The sequence below is a fragment of the Mytilus galloprovincialis genome, chromosome 1 (assembly GCF_965363235.1).
Source record: "Mytilus galloprovincialis chromosome 1, xbMytGall1.hap1.1, whole genome shotgun sequence".
Taxonomy (NCBI): Eukaryota; Metazoa; Mollusca; class Bivalvia; order Mytilida; family Mytilidae; genus Mytilus; species Mytilus galloprovincialis.
In genome coordinates this window covers 75,388,740-75,407,479 of record NC_134838.1, presented here as the reverse complement: position 1 = coordinate 75,407,479, position 18,740 = coordinate 75,388,740, and the positions used below count along the sequence as shown (strand labels likewise).

The window sequence follows — 18,740 nt, the reverse complement described above, 5'->3', positions numbered from 1 at the left end:
AAAGCTATACATAAAAATACCTTCATATTTTTTTTAAATTATCTAAATTTATTCTATCAGGTTTGTATAACATAGAAACTAAAAAAAAAGAAAAAGTTTTGAAAAACAAAGCGAACTTTTATGAGAATGTATGTTGTGAATATTTAAAGAATACATAAATACAATCTAGCAAGTCGAACAGAAATCACTCTTCTTTCTCAGACACGTTCTCAAAAGTTGCAGAAAACCCGTGTATACGCCGTATACATACTTCAAGCTAAATAATTTTTAAACATTGGTGACTATAGTCGTTCGCCATTTATCAGTTGCTTCAATCAATAGAAATCGCTTTATATAACCTTTTTTGTGCTGAATAAATAAAATTCACATTTCAATCAATAAAACAATAAAAGGGACATAAATATTTTCAATCTTTTCGTTATAATTTTGTTAAAAACGTAAAGAGTAATTTGCTACTTTTGTAAGTAACATGTATTTTTTAGATGTAGAAATAAACAAACACAACGAAAAAGACATCAATTTCCTCGCGGTTGGTCAACCAAATGGCACATACAACAGTCTTTTCTTACCAAAGGAGAGTTTAATAGGTAAATGTTTTTGATTATATTGTGTCGTAGAGTAATGTCGCATTACACATACCTCCTTATTAAATTACATTGAAAAAAACAAGGTAATCTATATCTTTTTCGTCCAATCTAAATCATAATTTTTCATGATTCATTGTCCTTAGTAATGTTTTATTTTAAATTTATCTCAAAAATATGTATTCGAGCTTTAAAAAAACATTATATAGCATTTTCAAAAAAAATAAAATGATATTAGTACCAAGAGTATCTTTAAAATGTACAATGAGCTACTAGAATATACTAATTGGAGAATCAACTTCTTCAAATCAAGATTATGGAAACTTATATAGAGGAGCACATGATCATTTCTTTTTTAAACAAATATCATACAAATCAATGTAGATCAAATATCAGTTTATGATAGTTGAGTATATCCATGTATATATGTATTTTCAGAAAGAGCAAATTCCACAGGGTACATTGCAATCCATTATAGTACAATAGCTCAATTCTTACCAAGAAAAACAAGGTAACAGTAGTGTATTTGTATTAAGAATGATATACATGTGCATAGTGCCATAAATGAGTCAACTTTTTTAATGGATGCCAAAAATAACAAAAATGAACTTTGAATAAAAACTAACCTCACAAATCAAGTTTTATACTTTTAATATTTTGTTATACCACCCTTCTGAACTAGAACTTGTCTGCAGCGACGTGGGAGGCTTGAATAAAGTCCCTGAATATAAAATAGTGGCACTTCTAACCAGGCACGCAGTAATTCAGACTTGAGGTCTTCAACGTTACGAACCAGATAAAGTTTATTTTTTATTTTATTCTTCATCAGAAGCCAGACATTTTCGATCGGGCTCAAGTCTGGTGATTGTGCAGGCCAGGTAAGTTGCGGTATCTGTTTTTGCCTATTCCATTCTTCTACAACCCTTGACCGATGACAGGGTGCATTATCATCTTGAAAAAGATAAGGTTCATTGCCGAAATGTTTGGTTACAACTTGCCATAAATTTTCGTCCAGTGATTATATGTACTTGACAGAGTTCATATTACCATTTATCGTAGCTAAAGTATCAACTCCATAATATGTTATACATCCCCAGACCATAAATTTAAGATTGGTGGACGGTTGCTGTGCAACATATCCCAGACATTCAGGGCTCCAAATTTCATTTGACTTCCTCCAAACTTAAAGTGTTCCGTCAGGTTGGATCACCATCATCATCTCATCTGTAAACATAACTTTTTCCACTGATTGTTCACAGTCCAATGAAGTTTACTCCTGCAATAAACCACTCTTTTCTTTTGATTAACAACTCTGATGCCAATTTTCTTCCGAACAGATCGTCTGGTGTACCCTTATTCATGCAATTTTCATTGAACAGTTCATCTACACACTTTAGCAGGTGTGCGAGTGTTAAATTCCTTGGTGATATCCTTAAGGGTTGAACGGCGAGACGTTTTCACAATCCATGACAGAGTGTTTTCTGCCCGTTTGGTGACAGTTTTTCTCCCTCCGCTTCGAGGAACATTTTCCGAATTACCACGCATCCGCCAACGCTTCAAAAACTCGGAAATTGTGAATTTAGCTATTCCTAAGCTTTTCTCAACACTGCTTGCTCGATGACCCCTTCCAATTAAACTTATGATAGCCTTTTTGGTGAAGTCTGACAGTTCTTTCCCGTTGATATCAACAATGGTTAAACTTCGCTACGATAATCCGTATTTACAAAGTTTAGTTCGAGTAATTCCCCTTTGAACACATGTTATTACTTTTACGTTACACAACATCGATAATGACGTTCTTAAAAGTTTGACAACGAAAATCATCAACCATCGTCATTGAAAAAGTTGACTCATTTATGGCACTGTATGTTAATGCATTCTTAATCGTTTATTTAAATGTGTTTGGTATAACTTGTTTTAGTTTGAAAAAGACCATAAAATAAGTTTAACATTAATGATACCAAAGTCGTTCCATTGAGAACTGACATTATAAAACGTAGAGTAATAAGCTCAGAAATAAAAAAGTTATTGTTATAGAGTTTCAAAATATTTATAGATTTTTTGACAATTTTTATTATCCAGTGTCAATAATCAGGACATTACAGTACTAACGTCAGTTCTGTCACTTACTATACCAGGACTCAACCAGACGCGTTTGAACCCACCATTACATTTATTCTTCAAAACTGATCAGGTAATATACAGAATATCTTATTTTAAAGAGACCTTATATCATTTATAGATGTTATATATATTAAAAAAATGAAAAAGTGACTTAGATTTCATGCGTCGGAAGCGTTTGTTTTGGATTTAGCTTCATCAGTTAAATAATTGAAAAAAAGTTATGATATAAAATTAAATTTCATTTAGATAAAAAGACACATTTTTTAAACAATGCTTAACAAATCATTTATAGTTTCAAAGATTTCTTGTTTGACAAATAACTCGTGCATAATCATGATCCTTAATTAGCGCATACGACTTGTTTTGCAGAATCACAACAAAGCAGTAAGATGTTCGTTTTGGGACTACACGTTAAAGTAAGTCCTAGCTTTCTGAAAGTGTATTTCACACTAGATGGAGGTTTAAGCATAACACAAATTGCAACAACAATAAGAAAATACACTCTCAGAAATGTCGATCACCGGTATACCATGTGTCAACTTTCCAAAACTTTAAATTAAGTTTGACTACATCATTGTTGTCTTTCGTCGCAAGAGTCAAACATCAAAGCAAGTTGATTGTATCAAAAGAAGGAGAATGACAAAATCTAATAAGGTCACATGAGCTATATTAAAATGGAGGATATATATATATATATATATATATATATATATATATATATATATATATATATATAATATATGGCATATCAAAGTAAGAGGAAAAATTTGCAAAAGGGTCAAACAGGAACCGCAATTTAATAATACTAAAAAAGTAGAGCCAAATTAAAGGAAACCCACAAACATAATTCTGCAAAATAAAAGATAGAAAAAGAAAATTGAATTAACAAAAAAAAAAAGGAACTAATGGAAATTCAAAATCGAAAGTTCATTTTCAAATGGTAAATCAAAATCTCAATCACATCAAACGAAAAAAAAAAGGATCGTATCCCTGACTTGCAATTGGAACAGACATTTCCTTGTGTATACAAACCTAGTTTCAACAATCCCCATGATAGTATAGATAGAATAACACAAAACTGCCAAAAAATGTAAAAAAGAAATTAAAACATGATAAACTGTATTAATAAACAAACCCGTGATGAATGCGATAGAATGAGTCAAGGGATATGTTTCCAAGTAGGGATTTATTACCTTTTTAAAGTAATGGTTAATTTACAAATACATTTGTAAGTGAATCCGCATTTTTAAGATCGGTTTAATGTTACAATTGGAACAATGTAGCTAAAAATACCAAGTCAATGTGAAGTCTGGTGTCATGAAAATTACCTTTTTTCAATTTAATTCATATTTGACTTTTGATTTAAAATTAACATAGCCATTATATGGTATTTCATACTATTATATGATTGAATGCATTTTGTAAAAACAAATCAGTCTATAAACGTATATCGATCTTAATATAAGAAATAAAAAACAATTGTTTATTTTAAAGGAATAATGATTTCTGGTCAACAAGCGGAATAAAGACTGTTCATCAGAATAGTACCCATACAGAATGTACAAGTACTCATTTGACCAACTTTGCTGTTCTGTTGAGTTTATATGAAATAGTATGTAGTCATTCTGTTTGATAAGAACTAAAATATCAAATGATCAACACCTTAATTAAATATTTATGATGCTTAGAACAGTAAGTACACGAATTGCAAAATTATCTGTTGTTAATATCTATAATTGTCTATAATTCAATATGAAATATTTAGTTCAAACAAAACGAAGCAGGCTAAAGCATTAATTTTTCAGGGTTAAATATCGCATATGATTTATTTTTGCAGCCAGAAAATCATGAAGAGGTTCTTGCTGTTATAACTCAAGTTGGTTGTTCGATATCCATTGCTGCTCTTGTCCTTTTGTTAATAATATACTATATTGAGTGGAGGTAATGTAATAACATTTATCAATAAAATATTTTTTTCTTTTATTCAGAACAACTAAATTGCGCACAGAAAATCTATATCTAATGTTTATATTTCCTCTTTACATCATTATTCTATTTAATTTCTGTTTTGTTCTTATGTTCATATATATATATATTTGCTATTATTGCATGCATTGTGATATATATTTTCCTTCAATTTTTTATGTTAAGCGCTTAGAGTATTATGTTTATTAGATAGGCGCTCTATAAAAGCTATATAATAATAATAATAATTTACAGAAACATTACATGGAAAGAAAATTCTTATTTTAAAGGAAATATTTAGAATATTGTGATACATTCACACGAAAATTGTCCTGAGTCGCTCCAAGCAGTACAATTTGACATAAATGTTATTAACTGTTTAGATATGATTTTAAAGTTAAAAATTTTGAACATTTTGAACCGAAATTATTACACAAGTTGCTTATTTGAACCCTTATTTATCAAGTCGTCTCTTTTGCTGGTAAATCAATAACAACGGATGTGTATATAAAAAAAAAAAAAAAAAATCACAAATTTTTATCATATTGATATTCTAAAACACCCTTTATGAACTTTTTCGATGCACTAATTCGACCAAAAACGTTATATTGAGACTCACAGCTGGTATTTGTCAGTAACAATTTTCATTTTGTTTTTAAAATGAAGTCAATTGCTCTCCAAACATAGAAAGGTGCGTTATACGATTGATTAGAGCGACCTTGGCACTGTTACTTCTAGTTTCATGACTTATCTGGTTACCTAAAATTGTTGTTGTTATTTTGCAGACTTCTACCATCTGACAAGTCAAAAATTCTAGTTACAATGGCTGCAGTTTTCCTCCTAGCGTATGTGGTATTTGTAGCTGGAATAGAGGGAACAGAGAATAAGGTGATTGTTAACTATCGATCCATTTCTTGCTAATGACAGAAAGATAAACAAATATGCAAATGGCGTGTTTGTTCATTTTTGTATTTATAATACTAGTAGCATAGTGATGTTTCTTTGGCATCATCTTACGATGTTTCTATTTCACTACTCATTCACTATGCCCGTGTCTGATGTGGTGTATTTAGATTTCAACGAACATAATCTATGTATTACTGGTAAATTAGTCAGGGATTTCGTTATCACACATAACTTAAAACTTTTACTCAGTGATTCAATAGATAATAAGATTTGATTTTGAATTTTAGTTGACCTTGTAGAAAACATCAAACGGGATAGTTCATTCTCATTTTTTTCGGAGTTGTTGTTTACAGTGCCTGGAAATTTAGAACTGATTCTTTGAATAAACTTGTTCTTAAAGGTTACCAATTCAGCATTGTCATCAGAGCATAAGAATCTTGTTTTATTTGTTACAGTATTGATTATGTAACCTGTAAATAAGAAGTAAATTAAATAGTATTTTTACATACATATGAACTTTCTTGTATCAAAATCAATCGAATCATGTCCAGCACTGCACAAGGTCATGTTTTACCCTCACTGTTTATGACGTCTTTACACTAAATCCATTGGATTCTGTATGTGTTCTGATTGCTAATTTACTTTTAGATGCATGCTTTTTTATTTAGTTGTTCCTTGCTTTGAACTAGATGTCAATAACTGTGAGTACTCTTAGATTACTACCGATTTTGTTAGATGGTTCTTATGGTGTACTGTTACACCACTGTCCAAGGTTACGGGGAGGGTTTGGATTCCCCTTACATATTTAATACCGCAATATTCTGTATGTATCTTTCAGTCCCAAGTCAGGAACCTGTAATTCAGTGGTTGTCGTTTGTTGCTGTGTTAGTTTTCTCCTTTAAGTTATTTAACATTTGTAATTTCGGGGCTTTTTATAGCTGACTATGTAGTTTGTGCTTTGCTCATTGTTGAAGGTGACCTATAGCTGTTAATGTCTATATCATTAGGTCTTTTTTTAAAGAGTTGTCTAATTGGCAATCATACCACATCTTATTGTTTATGTAGATATTCAAATACTAGATGTATGTTCAAAAATTGTATTTGCTTTGAACATAAATGTCATAAAACAAAACAAAAAAGCCGAAACAATTTCATTTTGTAAGATACTGTTGTGTTTTTATGTCGCTACAATCTTTGCTTTAAAAGATATTATAAACTCTTGTAAATTCTTTACAGGTAGCATGCAAAGTTGTGGCCATTGTCCTTCATTTCCTATTTTTAGTGGGTATACATATGATGGTTGCAGAAGGCATTGTGCACGGGAAAATGCTGGCCACCGTTTCAACCGAACAGCGTTCAATATCACCGATTCTAATTCCAATTGGTTGGGGTGAGTAGTTGGGCTTGTTTTAAAATATGAATGTATTTCTTAAAACGTGAAATTGTTATTGCACTCTTCTTTTAATTTTATAGTAAATATATATTTTCTAAACATTTAATGACCTGCCATCTTCATATTTGTATATTTAAGATGGTCCGAGTACACAGTTATCGTCCTTTGATTTTCGTTGTCCACGAATATAGTCCTTAGTGTGGACAGTGTGTTACTTGCCAATTTTTGTTATACCCCTTCCAAATTTATTTCTCCATGTTTTATGCCTCATATAGCAAGTTGGGGGGTGAAATGACACTGTAAAAAAATTTGGGTCATAAATATTAATGTAAAGTAGTGATTAGGTCCAGCTGAAAAGGGTCAAAAATTAGCACTTCGGAAGCTGTCAAAAGATTTCAAGACCCCCTTAACACAAAATTGTCCATATTTTGAGTTAGAGCTGATGAAGTTTTCTATAGTTTTGATATAATTTGTCCCAAAAGTAGTACAACACACTGTAAAAATATTATTGAGAAAGCGCAGGTGGGATTTTTTTAATTTTAATTTATTGTCTAAAAGAAATGCACTACGAAATAACTGTGTACTCGGACCAGATGATACAAATATGAATGAAGCATTAAAGTCAGTTGATATAACAAAAACAGTGAAAAAACAATGACCAACCAATAACACAAACATTATGTTACCATATAATGAGTACTAGCCATAAGTAACACAATGTCTTCTTCAGTTAAATCAGGATCTGGTGTCCTCTGACTGGTTTTTACTTAAACTCCTACCACCAATGCAGTAGTTTATTTTTTTTGCAATTTTTTATGTCATATATCTTTACACGAACTACCCATATGTGTATAAAGGGAGACAACGCTGATGAGTAGTTGCGGACATAGATCAATACACAAAATGAAATTCTGAATATTGGACACTTTTTTAAAAAGTCTACACACAGTATTTTTGGTTGAATAATTAACTTTTGAAACTTTTTAAAAGTACAAGGAAGTGAAACATAGACATGCCCTATTTTCTACTTTTGTTTTGTTCATGTATAAAATTGCAATACATTTTATGAAGTGTCTTTTCATACAGGAATACCAGTGCTTATTGTTGCTATATCGATGGCAATAACAAAACTAGAAGGATACGGTGATGGAAAATAGTAAGTAGCTAGAAGTGTGAGCCAAGGCTCCGCGTTGAAGGCCGTACATTGTCCTATCATGCTTTACGTTTATGAATTATTATTTGGATAGAGAGTTGTCTCATTGGCACTCATACCACATCTTCCTATATCTATAAAGCATATATTATGAAATGTCTTTAACACAAGAATGATATGAAATCGAAAATAAGGCGTCGCGATTAGTTAAATGTGTCAAAAGAACGAATATTCAATAATACAAACAAAAGAAGTTGCTATACTTTGAATATATGTATAGGCTCCTCACGGTTTTATATTAGCTTGAATGTGAAATTCAAATATTTCAGAATATCATGTGTATTTACTTTTGTTTCGAACGAACTTGTTCTATTAAAATTGACTATATTTGAAACCTGTATCTATACCTTTGTTGTTGTATAGTGTAATTGGGTTCGCTGTATGGTTCACGTTTGTCTGATAGCGATTTTTAAAGTCAAGGCTAGATATTTAGAACAATAAAAGCGTTAAAATTTTGCTCGATTTCATTCATGTGATTGTTGTGCTATATCTTCATACTGTCTTGTTATCTGGCTATATAACTACCGTTCGTGTAAAAATACCAATAAAAAATAACACAACCTGTTAACATAAATATTTTCAAACAATTAATTGATACCAATTTCCTAAGTAACAAATAAGTTATAATCACCAGGCAAATAAATTAACCCAAAATCAGACTTTTACACTTTTGCAAACAAGTATTGTTGATAATATTTCCTATACAACATTCTTAACGTTACAAAAAGTTATCTCTGATTTCAAAATCTTTCACATTAAGCAATTTTATTACAAAAATAGACAAGATTTTAAATTCATATACATATTTCCGATATTCTTGATATTGCAAATAAACTCACCATAGATACCGGGATAAAATTTTGTATCCACGCCAGACGCGCGTTTCGTCTACAAAAGACTCATCATTGACGCTCGAATCCAAAAAAGTAAAAAAAGGCTAAATAAAGTACGAAGTTGAAGAGCATTGATGACCAAAATTCCTAAAGGTTTAATGGCAATTGACGGTGCATTTGGAAGAAACTTTAAAAGTCTTGAATTTTTTTTTAAACTTCACACAAATATTATCATAAAGTAGAAATATCTTGCTCATTTTCATAAAAACTATAGAGAAAATTTTGGTTGATAATTGCTGTCTTAAATTTAAATCCTATACTGTAACGTCATAAAACAAATAAATTGTTCCCCTTTCTCATTACAGTATGAGTGGTACACAAATCACAGTAAAGGGAGATTTGAATACATTTCAATTACTCAAAATCATTCTCGTGTAAGAATCAGTTAGCATACAAACATACATGCATTTAATGTTCAGGTTTTCTGTCAAAGTACTAACACATTATGAGTGCTGTACATGTATTAATAGTTTTTGTTTGTTTATTCATATCGAAAGAAAAATCGATTAAATTTTAAAAAGAACTATGAAATTTGTGTAATTTTTACAGTTGTTGGTTATCAACAAGTAATGGTTTAATTTGGGCGTTTTTCGTCCCTTGCGCAGTAGCAGTTGTTGTAAGTATGCTAATTATCATATGCAATATAGTATCAACGATTAAGTTTTACAGCAATGGCCAAATCATGAATGCATTTGTTTCATATTATTATCATCCGAAAATAAAATTCTTCCTTTAGATTATTTCTCATGTGAATACTTATTAACCGACATGTTTTATCATCACGAAAACTAACAAAATAAAAAAGAAGAAGGTATATTTACATATTTAAGGCCACGATGTTTTGTCATTAACATTCGAAAATTCAAAATGTACAAAAAAGTACTCTAAAGTATCATTCATTACAAAGAGGAAGCAAAACATATTAAAAAGAAAGTCAAAATTGTTATATGACGAAAACAAGTTGACTATGCCAGTGTCAAAAACACACCACAGAAGACTAAACAACACGACGCCATAAAAAAACCGGAGTTGATATCCAGTGTTCTGTAATAGTAAGCCAATCTTGCTTTACATGTTTCCCCGTATTTATTTAAAAAACAATAACCAAAGAGAATTTTAAAATCAGCTTTATTAGAAAAAGCACTTGGATAAAACATTGTTAAAGCTCACAAGAAAAAGACAGTTACAAGCAAAATTATTCTTAGCATAAAAAAATATTGACTGCACAACAATGTATTCCACCTTGCCACCTGTTGAGTTATTTCAAATTTTGGATCATGCTGAAAAATAATCAAATTATGTTCTTTCCTCAAGACCAACTTTGTGATCTTTGTTTTCGTTGTGAAGAAGCTTTTCTCTATACAAGTTGTAAAAAAGAAAACAAAACTACAGCAATTCTTGTAAGTATTATCTTATAATTTCATATTATTTATAGCTAAAAGTGAATTTCGATACTCAATATATTTATTATTCCTCAGAGGTCAAGGTCCCTGATAGATAACATTAAAAAAAAACCCCGATTTTAATACAAAAAATGTGTATACCACAATTCACGTCTTTTCAGTTATACTCGGGACCAAAACAATTGAAAATCAACAGCATGAAACAAACGTTAGAGAGCAAACGCAAAACATCCCTTGGTGTCGTTTCCGTGTAATAACTTTAAAACTGTACAACTGGTGCTTCAGAAATATAAAATAAGATCAGGTTCTATATAGACGATTGTTCACTTTTGTCATTAAAACCAGGTGTAACCCACCACTTTCTTCATGAGAAAACGACAGTACCACGTCGGGAATATGACAGTTGTTATTCATTCGTTTGATTGGATTTTACATTTGAGTAGGGACTTTCCTTTTTGAATTTTCCTAGGAACTCGATATTTTTCAGTAAGAATTGCCTACAATGGATTGCAAAAAGTCATTCAAACTGTTTCTGTAGTACGACTTAATCTACTAAAAGCCGATATTTAGGTTCGAAGTTTAGATATAAAGTATAAACCAATATTTATCGAATTTTTTCTCAATGACAACTCGGTGAATGTTTCTTTGTTCAACTTGGGTTTATACTAGAAATGGGAACTGAATGGTAGGAGGGACGTCTCAAGTTTGAGAAAATATTGCGGCGGCAGTAAATTTAAAATGATTTCCTTAAGTATACTGAATGAATTGCCCTCTTAAATTATTTTATTAGTGAGAGATGTTTTATGAATATTTTATAAGTATTACATAATAAGTCATTTATAATTAAAAGATAGTTTTATTTTCCTTTGCATGTTTGTTTCTCATCATATTTAAGAAATATGTGGATGGAAAAAATAATAAAACTAAACTTATTTTGTAGAAGTGGATTGCGATGTTTTTCAGTTTTAGCACCCCTTTTTGGGTTAACATGGACTTTAGGATTCTTCTCTTTAAATGAAGATACACTCGTTTTCAGTTACTTATTTGTTATCATCAATTCATTACAGGTACGTTTATGTGTATAAATAACTGTTGTACCTTGAATATAAGACTTGTTAAATATTTGAATAAATTGAGAGTAAAAAAACAGCAATTACTTAATATACACAACAAACTTTAGAACGAATTCCAATACAGCAGGGTGCTGAAAGACATACAAAGGGCAATTGAAAACACTAGTCGAAACAAAAACTGAAACCCAACAGCCAGGGTCTACATTTCCTTTCTCCACTATTGATTTTCGTTATCATATCCATGTTACAATTAGAAAAGTAAATTGATATCAATATTGATAAAAGTACTATCAAATGTAAAAAATGCAATACAAAGTTGCAGTTTGTTTTAAACTATCATGCTTATATCTACCAATTGCATAGATGATCAAAATTAAGGCTAAACAAGAACAAGGAATAACAGCTGTGAATTTCGAAAGTTAATGTCTGTTCAAAAATGCTCGAGGTACATTAATGACATTTTACATGTGTTTCTCAAATTTTGTTACTGCATTGAAAAAAGGTGTTGTGAATAGCGATTATCTATTCTAGAATTATATTACAAGACGCAATAATCGTATTATTACCTAATGTTTTATTCTAAAAAAAGATAATATACTAGCTAGTATAATCTATCAACTGATACTAGGGTATCCTTCGAAATACATATATGAAAACCGATTATTTCCATATAGGTATATTTAAAAGTTTAATGTTACTGCAATATTATACAATTATTGACTTTTGATGAGGTTGATACAATGATTTATCAACCCCAGAGATGTGATATTCACCAAGGCCAACTGATATCAAAAGTCAACAATTGCTTTATTATATGACTCTTTAGTTCTCAGTGTCATTTTCATATTTTTAGATTGTGAAATATATCCTTGGTTAGATGGTATTTTGCCTAGACTGTTTTTATTTTATGCTTGGGTTTGATTTTTAGGCATATTTAATTCTGAACAAAATACTGTCCAATTCATTGTTTGGCAAATTCTCGAAATCTTCAGGTAGATTTTTCTCTCTTAAATAAGATTTAAATGTCCTCACGCTAGAATCTGTTGATCGGCGAGTATTTTTAGAATCCTTTTCTATCAAAATCTTCTTAATTTCCTCATTATTTAACGATGGAAAGCGTTTTTCAGTAGCTACTTCTGTTGCTTCAGCCATACTTTGTTGCCGGAAACATGTAACTGTCGTCTGTTAGATCGAAACGATTTTATGTCGAGAGCGCTGATTGGTTGATATTTATTCGGTCGTCCAATTAAAAACCATTTTATTTATACATCCCTTAAATAGCTAACAAGAATTCCCCGTTTCTATATTTAGGTACACGGACGCTGTTCCAAATCTTATATTAACCTCTCGTGATTTTTGACGCGGTGAATATAATGTTTTATCAAAGAGGATTTCCTATGCTTTTAGCCAATGAGAACACAGAAAATTTATAGTCATATAATAACATTATATAATTTCAGGGATTGCTGATATTCATTATACATGGATTATTAAACCCTAAAGTAAGTTTGTCGATGATTTCTTTTTCTTTGAAATGTTACACACAACAACCTACATACTATATACACACATGGAAACTTATTATATGAGATCTATTAATACCGATTTCAATCAGTTTTTAGCCAAACAAATTGTACGACTAATAATTGTCATATTTTTTTTCTTTTAATTGCCTTGGGTTTTCTACATTGATTATTGTCAGATGGATAGGGGTCTCATTGAAAATCATACCACACACTTTAACTTTTATATTCTTGATCTGTTCTGCTTTCACGATATACATTTACCATTAATCCCAATATGTGTAAGGTAAGATGTACATTTTTTTTTATGAAACCCTCCTCTGAAAACTTTTTTTCTGAGGTTTGACACGTTCCGTTATTGTTGTTGGTTGTTTTTATTATCATTTAAACAGTTTTTCGGCAACTCGTAAGCTATGGTTAAATTTGTTTTAACTTCAATTCTAATATAACGTGCCTCTTTCGCTTTTTGAATAAATCCATGCTCTAAATCCAATAACTTTTTTGGCACATGCGTATATTGACTACTGCAGAATAATGAATTTTATCAAATTGGCATGCATTTAATATATTGCATTACCTTAAAACACTTCCAAACTCTTAAATGATGCACATGTTGTTACTAATTCATTTATTATGGCTGTAATGTGTTGCTTTCCAAAATTGACATATTTTACCTAGATACGACAACCGTTCTCAACAGATCGTACGATTTTTTGTCATGGAAGATTTTTAAAACAGTTGTCGTGGCACTGTCGTGTAAAATGTCAAAAAAATATTTCGAGTGGTCACATCAGCTACGACTATGGTTTTACGATGGGTACACGACAGAAAAAAAATGATAATTGTACTGTCGTGGGTTTGTCGCAGGTCGGTCCTGTAACAGTCATACTACAGTCGTGAGTTGTTAGTGGCTAATTTTTTTTTAGGTTTTCTCAATATTGTTCAGTGTCATTATAAGTTCGGTCCAAGTAAACGAAGTTTTTTGTATTACTTTATATTATAATTCTTCAGCGAATTTAAACCGTTCGATTCATGGCCTAACCCACCAACGTTCGATTCGTGGCCTAACCCACCAACGCGGGGCGTATCGCTGGTTCCTATACTGTTCACGGGCTCGAATCAACGCTAACAAGACCATATTTTGCTCTTGTTGGAAGCAGGCAAGGCACCTATTCAGCAGGGCCAAGCGTTATCGTTCTGGTGGAATAGCCATGCTCTTCTCCCGCCGAATTGTCTTCTTCTTAATAAAACGAAAATATGTTGCACGACGATCGTACCACTGATGTACGATAGACAATCTATGTTGTGCAAGCATCGTATGAAATTCGGTATTCGTGAGATAAGCGTGCGACTGTATCACGAGTGTCTTGCGACAGTCGTGAGATTGTCGTACTACAGTCGTACGATTGTTTTTATTAAAATTGTTTATGTTGGTACCCACGTCAATGTGTTTAATCGCACGACAGTCGCACGACTGTGGTAAGACGCTCTCACGACAGCCACAAGACAGTGACACGACAAAAAAACGTAGAGCAAAAAAAATTTCATGTCGTGGCGCTGCATAGATGTGTCGTGGGTTCGTTGTGACCAGGGCTTTACAAAGAAAAAGGGAGGTTCATGAAAGAGCTTACACAATCGCTTTACCCTTATACACTTCGGACATAGAAATTACCTTAATTGTCCTAATCAGAATAGAAATAATTGATGAAAGCTATACTTTATTGTAGTTTTAACATGGGTAGGCATTATATTCGTGTTATTTTAACCCTCACTATCGCTCGGGCAAAAATAATCACGAATATAATGCATACCCATGTTAAAACTAAAATAAAGTATAGCTTGCATCAATTATTTCTTAAATCAAAGTGTATAACATGTTTAACGAAGTGTTTTTCACGAAATCGTTTGTTATTTCGTTTGTGTTTCGCCAGAATTGTTAAAGTTAATAATAATAAAAAAAAATTGCAATAGATATATCTTAAGATAAAATTCTTTGAGCAACATAATTTTCTGACAACAAAATAACATGACTGTGCAGATAAGTAAATCTTGATAATTTTTTTTTACTTGAAATCATATTAATTGTATATTTCAGATTCAAAGTTCATGGAAACAGAAATTATCTGTATTTCGAAAGAAGGGACAGTTCTCAACTACAACCAAAACAACTGAAGAAATTACTTGTGTATGTACATTTAGACTATTTAGTGTTACCATTTCTGTTAATCTGCTATAGAACTTATTCGAATAATTCAGTCGTTATTTTTCGCTGATCTATGATTCCTTTATTAATCTTGCAAGTACAATTACGGGGAGGGACCGAAATAATTGGATTACCAGACACCATTATTTTAATATTTTTCTCAACGTTCCTAAAATATGGTTACCTCGAGTGTAGAAAGTCGAATATTAAATGTCAAACCATTAAGTAATGCATTTCAAGAACGATACGCTTAACATAACGTTTTAAGTTGGCCTTGACATGTCTGCCTTGTGAACTGCTATGTTTGAATTTCGGCTGAATTTGTAGATGTAGAAAAACGTATGATTCATATTGATTTCACAGCAATAAATATGTATGTTGTGATGTTTGAATATTGATATTTGTATTTTAAACTTGAAGGACAACATTACAGCTGTTGCATGGAAAGAAGGTCATTCCAGTATAGAAGGTACGTTATTTGATGTATATATTTATGGACCAACTAGTATATATATTTGTTAAGGGGTCAGCTGAAGGACGCCCCCGGGTGCGGCAGTATCTCGCTGCATTGAAGACCTATTGGGGACCTTCTGTTGCTGTCTGTTCTATGATGGGGTTGTTGTCTCATTAACACATTCCCCATTCCCATTCTCAATTTTATCCTTAATTTTATCAATGTTAAATACAAAAAGGGTCATTGATGAAGTTTACATGAAACTGTGCTAATGAAGGAAATGCCTTGACTGAACATTGAACTAAAATCAAACCATTTTTTCTTCTGTTAAAGATAGAAAATGCTCATCGTATAAGCTTTAAGAATCAGAACAGCTAAATCCCGAGTACTTACGGTAAATGACAATTCTTTCTAGATTTACCTATCAACTATTGTCTGCAATTTGTTAATTTGACCATACATCACCATAACAAAGAATGCGTGTTATGATTGCAAAAGTGACAACTAATGAATTACTAGTTTTATTTCAATTGACTGGGCGGGGTTTAAGAAGTTCGCTTATTGAAGACCAGTCCATCTATAGAAAGGAGTTTTGGGATAAACTCATCAATGAAGTGTCCAGTTATTCGTCCCATATCATACACTCAGTTCTTTTGTATATGCGTTTGGTGACACTGATAGGTGATTAGAATTCAATAATAATTATAACGGCAATCATCCTTATCGCACAATCTTCAAATAGAATGTCCTTATGCAAATTAAAACATAAGCTCCGCCCGATCAGTTGAAATAACATTTGGTAATACATATGACGTGGATTTAATTCATAATAGATCATTGCATGGTCTTCTATAATGAGCATGATTCACACCGTAACGTATTTTATAAAAGGCTGCGACATAAAAAAACAAAAAACACATCCTTTGTAAAACAATAAACTAAAAACATATATATATCGGACGGCAACCGATAACAACCACTGAGATGGACACGCGCATAGAGAGTGTTGCGTAAACGTTTCTCATATTTGAGGTAACGATATCCTTGACGTATTAATTCATTAGTAATATATAGATTTTTTCTAAGTGTTCTTTAATAACAGGTATTGTTTATTTACATCAGACAAAATAATCTGTAATAAAGGAACTTAAAACTGGTCTTTAATTTGGAGTGAAGTTTGACTTTTGATTTGTTGTGAGAGTACCAATAAAAGTGTAGTTCTTTTGATGAGGAATTCATTAAGTCTGTTTTTGTGTTTTGTGACATCAAATAATATCAGGTATCACGTTATGCAAAGTAAATGAAGATAAGAAAACTGCGAAAAATCTTCAAATAAAGGTTTATACTGTCTCATGTTAGGGGGAGGGTTGGAATCCCACAAACATGTTTAACCCCGCCACATTATGTATGTTTGTGTTTGTCCCAAGTTAGGATCTTGTAATTCAGTGGTCGTCGTTTGTTTATGTGTTACATATTTGTTTTTCTTTCAATTTTTGTACATACATTAGGCCGTTAGTTTTCTCGTTTTAAAATTAATTGTTTTACATTGCCATTTTTGGGCCTTTTATTGCTGACTATGCAGTATGTGCTTTGCTCATTGTTGAAGGCCGTAGGGTGACCTATAGTTGTTAATTTCTGTGTTATTTTGGTCTCTTGTGTAGAGTTGTCTCATTGGCAATCATACCACACTTTTTTTTTTATATAATTATGTTATATCGTCTTTTTGCAGATACTAAGACTGAATCATGACAGCAAAACACAGCTTTAATTTCTTACACGATGTTATTTATTATAGAATCTAATGATATTACTATTTTGGAATATGAAATGTTTCATTATTTAAGCTTTTATTTTTGTTCTGTATGAATGTTTCTATTTTTGTAAGTTGATTTTTTTCGCTGAAAGTGTACTTTATATGAATGGTTGTTTGATACCCTCAATGGAAATTAAAAAAAAAAGTTCTTGCAACATAGAATTTCTTATTATTTGTTTTTAATTTCTTATTTTAGTTTTTTTTTTTTACTTCCTACAAGATGCAGCTCTGGTGTTATTTTTCATAAAAAAAAAATGTGTCGAAGGGAAGCCAAAGATATTAATGGTATGTTCAAACTCCAAAGTCGAAAACGAACTAACAATTGGATTGCATAAATAACAACTCAATACGACGGAATACAATTAAGGCAACAGTAGTTTACCGCAGTTCGAAACACATTAAAATAAACTAAAGACTGAGTAACACGTACTGTATCGAAAACCAATGTAAAGAAAGAATTTAGAAAAGTGAAACACAAAAGTAACATTCGAGACATGTCATTACCTTTATTGTAAATAGTTACCGACTTGATGAATGAAAGTTAAACATAAAACATTACCAAATATTGTTTAAAAGTGTTTAGACATTGTCACAATATGATGTGATAACGTTCATTGTACAATGAAGTAACTACATGGAAATTAAAACCATGTAATACTGGCTATCATAACAACCATGTCCGTCATGTCATACACAATCTGTACCCCACAAAAACCAAGGGCTGATTACATATATTGAAGAAGGTTTATAATACATCCATTGTGTCTCCGAGGAAGAAAAACAAATAACAAATGCATTTGCAATACGAATTTACAATGTTTTAATTTACATCCAGAGGAATACGGTAGAAAAATCCGTGCAGATGAATTATCTTTCATGATTTAAAATTCAGATAAGATTCTTAAAAGAATAGCAAATCGCAAAATTTGAATGGCGCTAAATATTCAGCTAGAGATCAAACAATACATTATATCAATAATGTGTGTAACGTAGAATATGTTTTAATATATCATATTCTGGATCAGTCAATCTTTGTATTTTAGATTATCGTTGATCTTCTCAACGAGATTGATTTTCTCTCTTGAGCCGGTACGACGAAAGCGAGAAAAGCAATCGAGTTGAGTTGATCAATGGTAATCTGTTTATCGCTATTTTACCTATGACGACGTTGTCAATTTAATTATGAACGCCAC

The 18,740-nt window shown here is 31.4% G+C and overlaps 1 protein-coding gene across 1 annotated transcript; it reads left to right on the top strand.

Moving 5' to 3' along the window:
* Positions 1 to 483: 483 nt before the first annotated feature.
* LOC143083752 (adhesion G-protein coupled receptor D1-like) lies at positions 484 to 17,704 on the top strand. The gene is made up of 16 exons (XM_076260049.1): positions 484 to 587; positions 1,023 to 1,095; positions 2,667 to 2,778; positions 3,078 to 3,124; positions 4,203 to 4,320; positions 4,546 to 4,649; positions 5,459 to 5,561; positions 6,816 to 6,969; positions 8,059 to 8,128; positions 9,628 to 9,694; positions 10,393 to 10,478; positions 11,422 to 11,548; positions 13,015 to 13,056; positions 15,173 to 15,262; positions 15,701 to 15,749; positions 17,464 to 17,704. Exons 7-16 carry the CDS (start codon positions 5,496 to 5,498, stop codon positions 17,481 to 17,483), a joined length of 771 nt encoding a protein of 256 aa, XP_076116164.1. The 5' UTR covers positions 484 to 587; positions 1,023 to 1,095; positions 2,667 to 2,778; positions 3,078 to 3,124; positions 4,203 to 4,320; positions 4,546 to 4,649; positions 5,459 to 5,495; the 3' UTR covers positions 17,484 to 17,704.
* The last annotated feature ends 1,036 nt before the right edge of the window (positions 17,705 to 18,740 follow it).

What these genes read in the sequence shown, in the direction of transcription:
- LOC143083752 (XM_076260049.1), top strand. Translation starts at nt 5,496, where the DNA reads ATGGCTGCAGTTTTCCTCCTAGCGTATGTGGTATTTGTAGCTGGAATA. An exon ending in CTTGCGCAGTAGCAGTTGTT is followed by an intron (nt 9,695 to 10,392) that starts GTAAGTATGCTA and finishes TCTTTCCTCAAG; the next exon opens with ACCAACTTTGTGATCTTTGT. An exon ending in AGGTCATTCCAGTATAGAAG is followed by an intron (nt 15,750 to 17,463) that starts GTACGTTATTTG and finishes GTCTTTTTGCAG; the next exon opens with ATACTAAGACTGAATCATGA.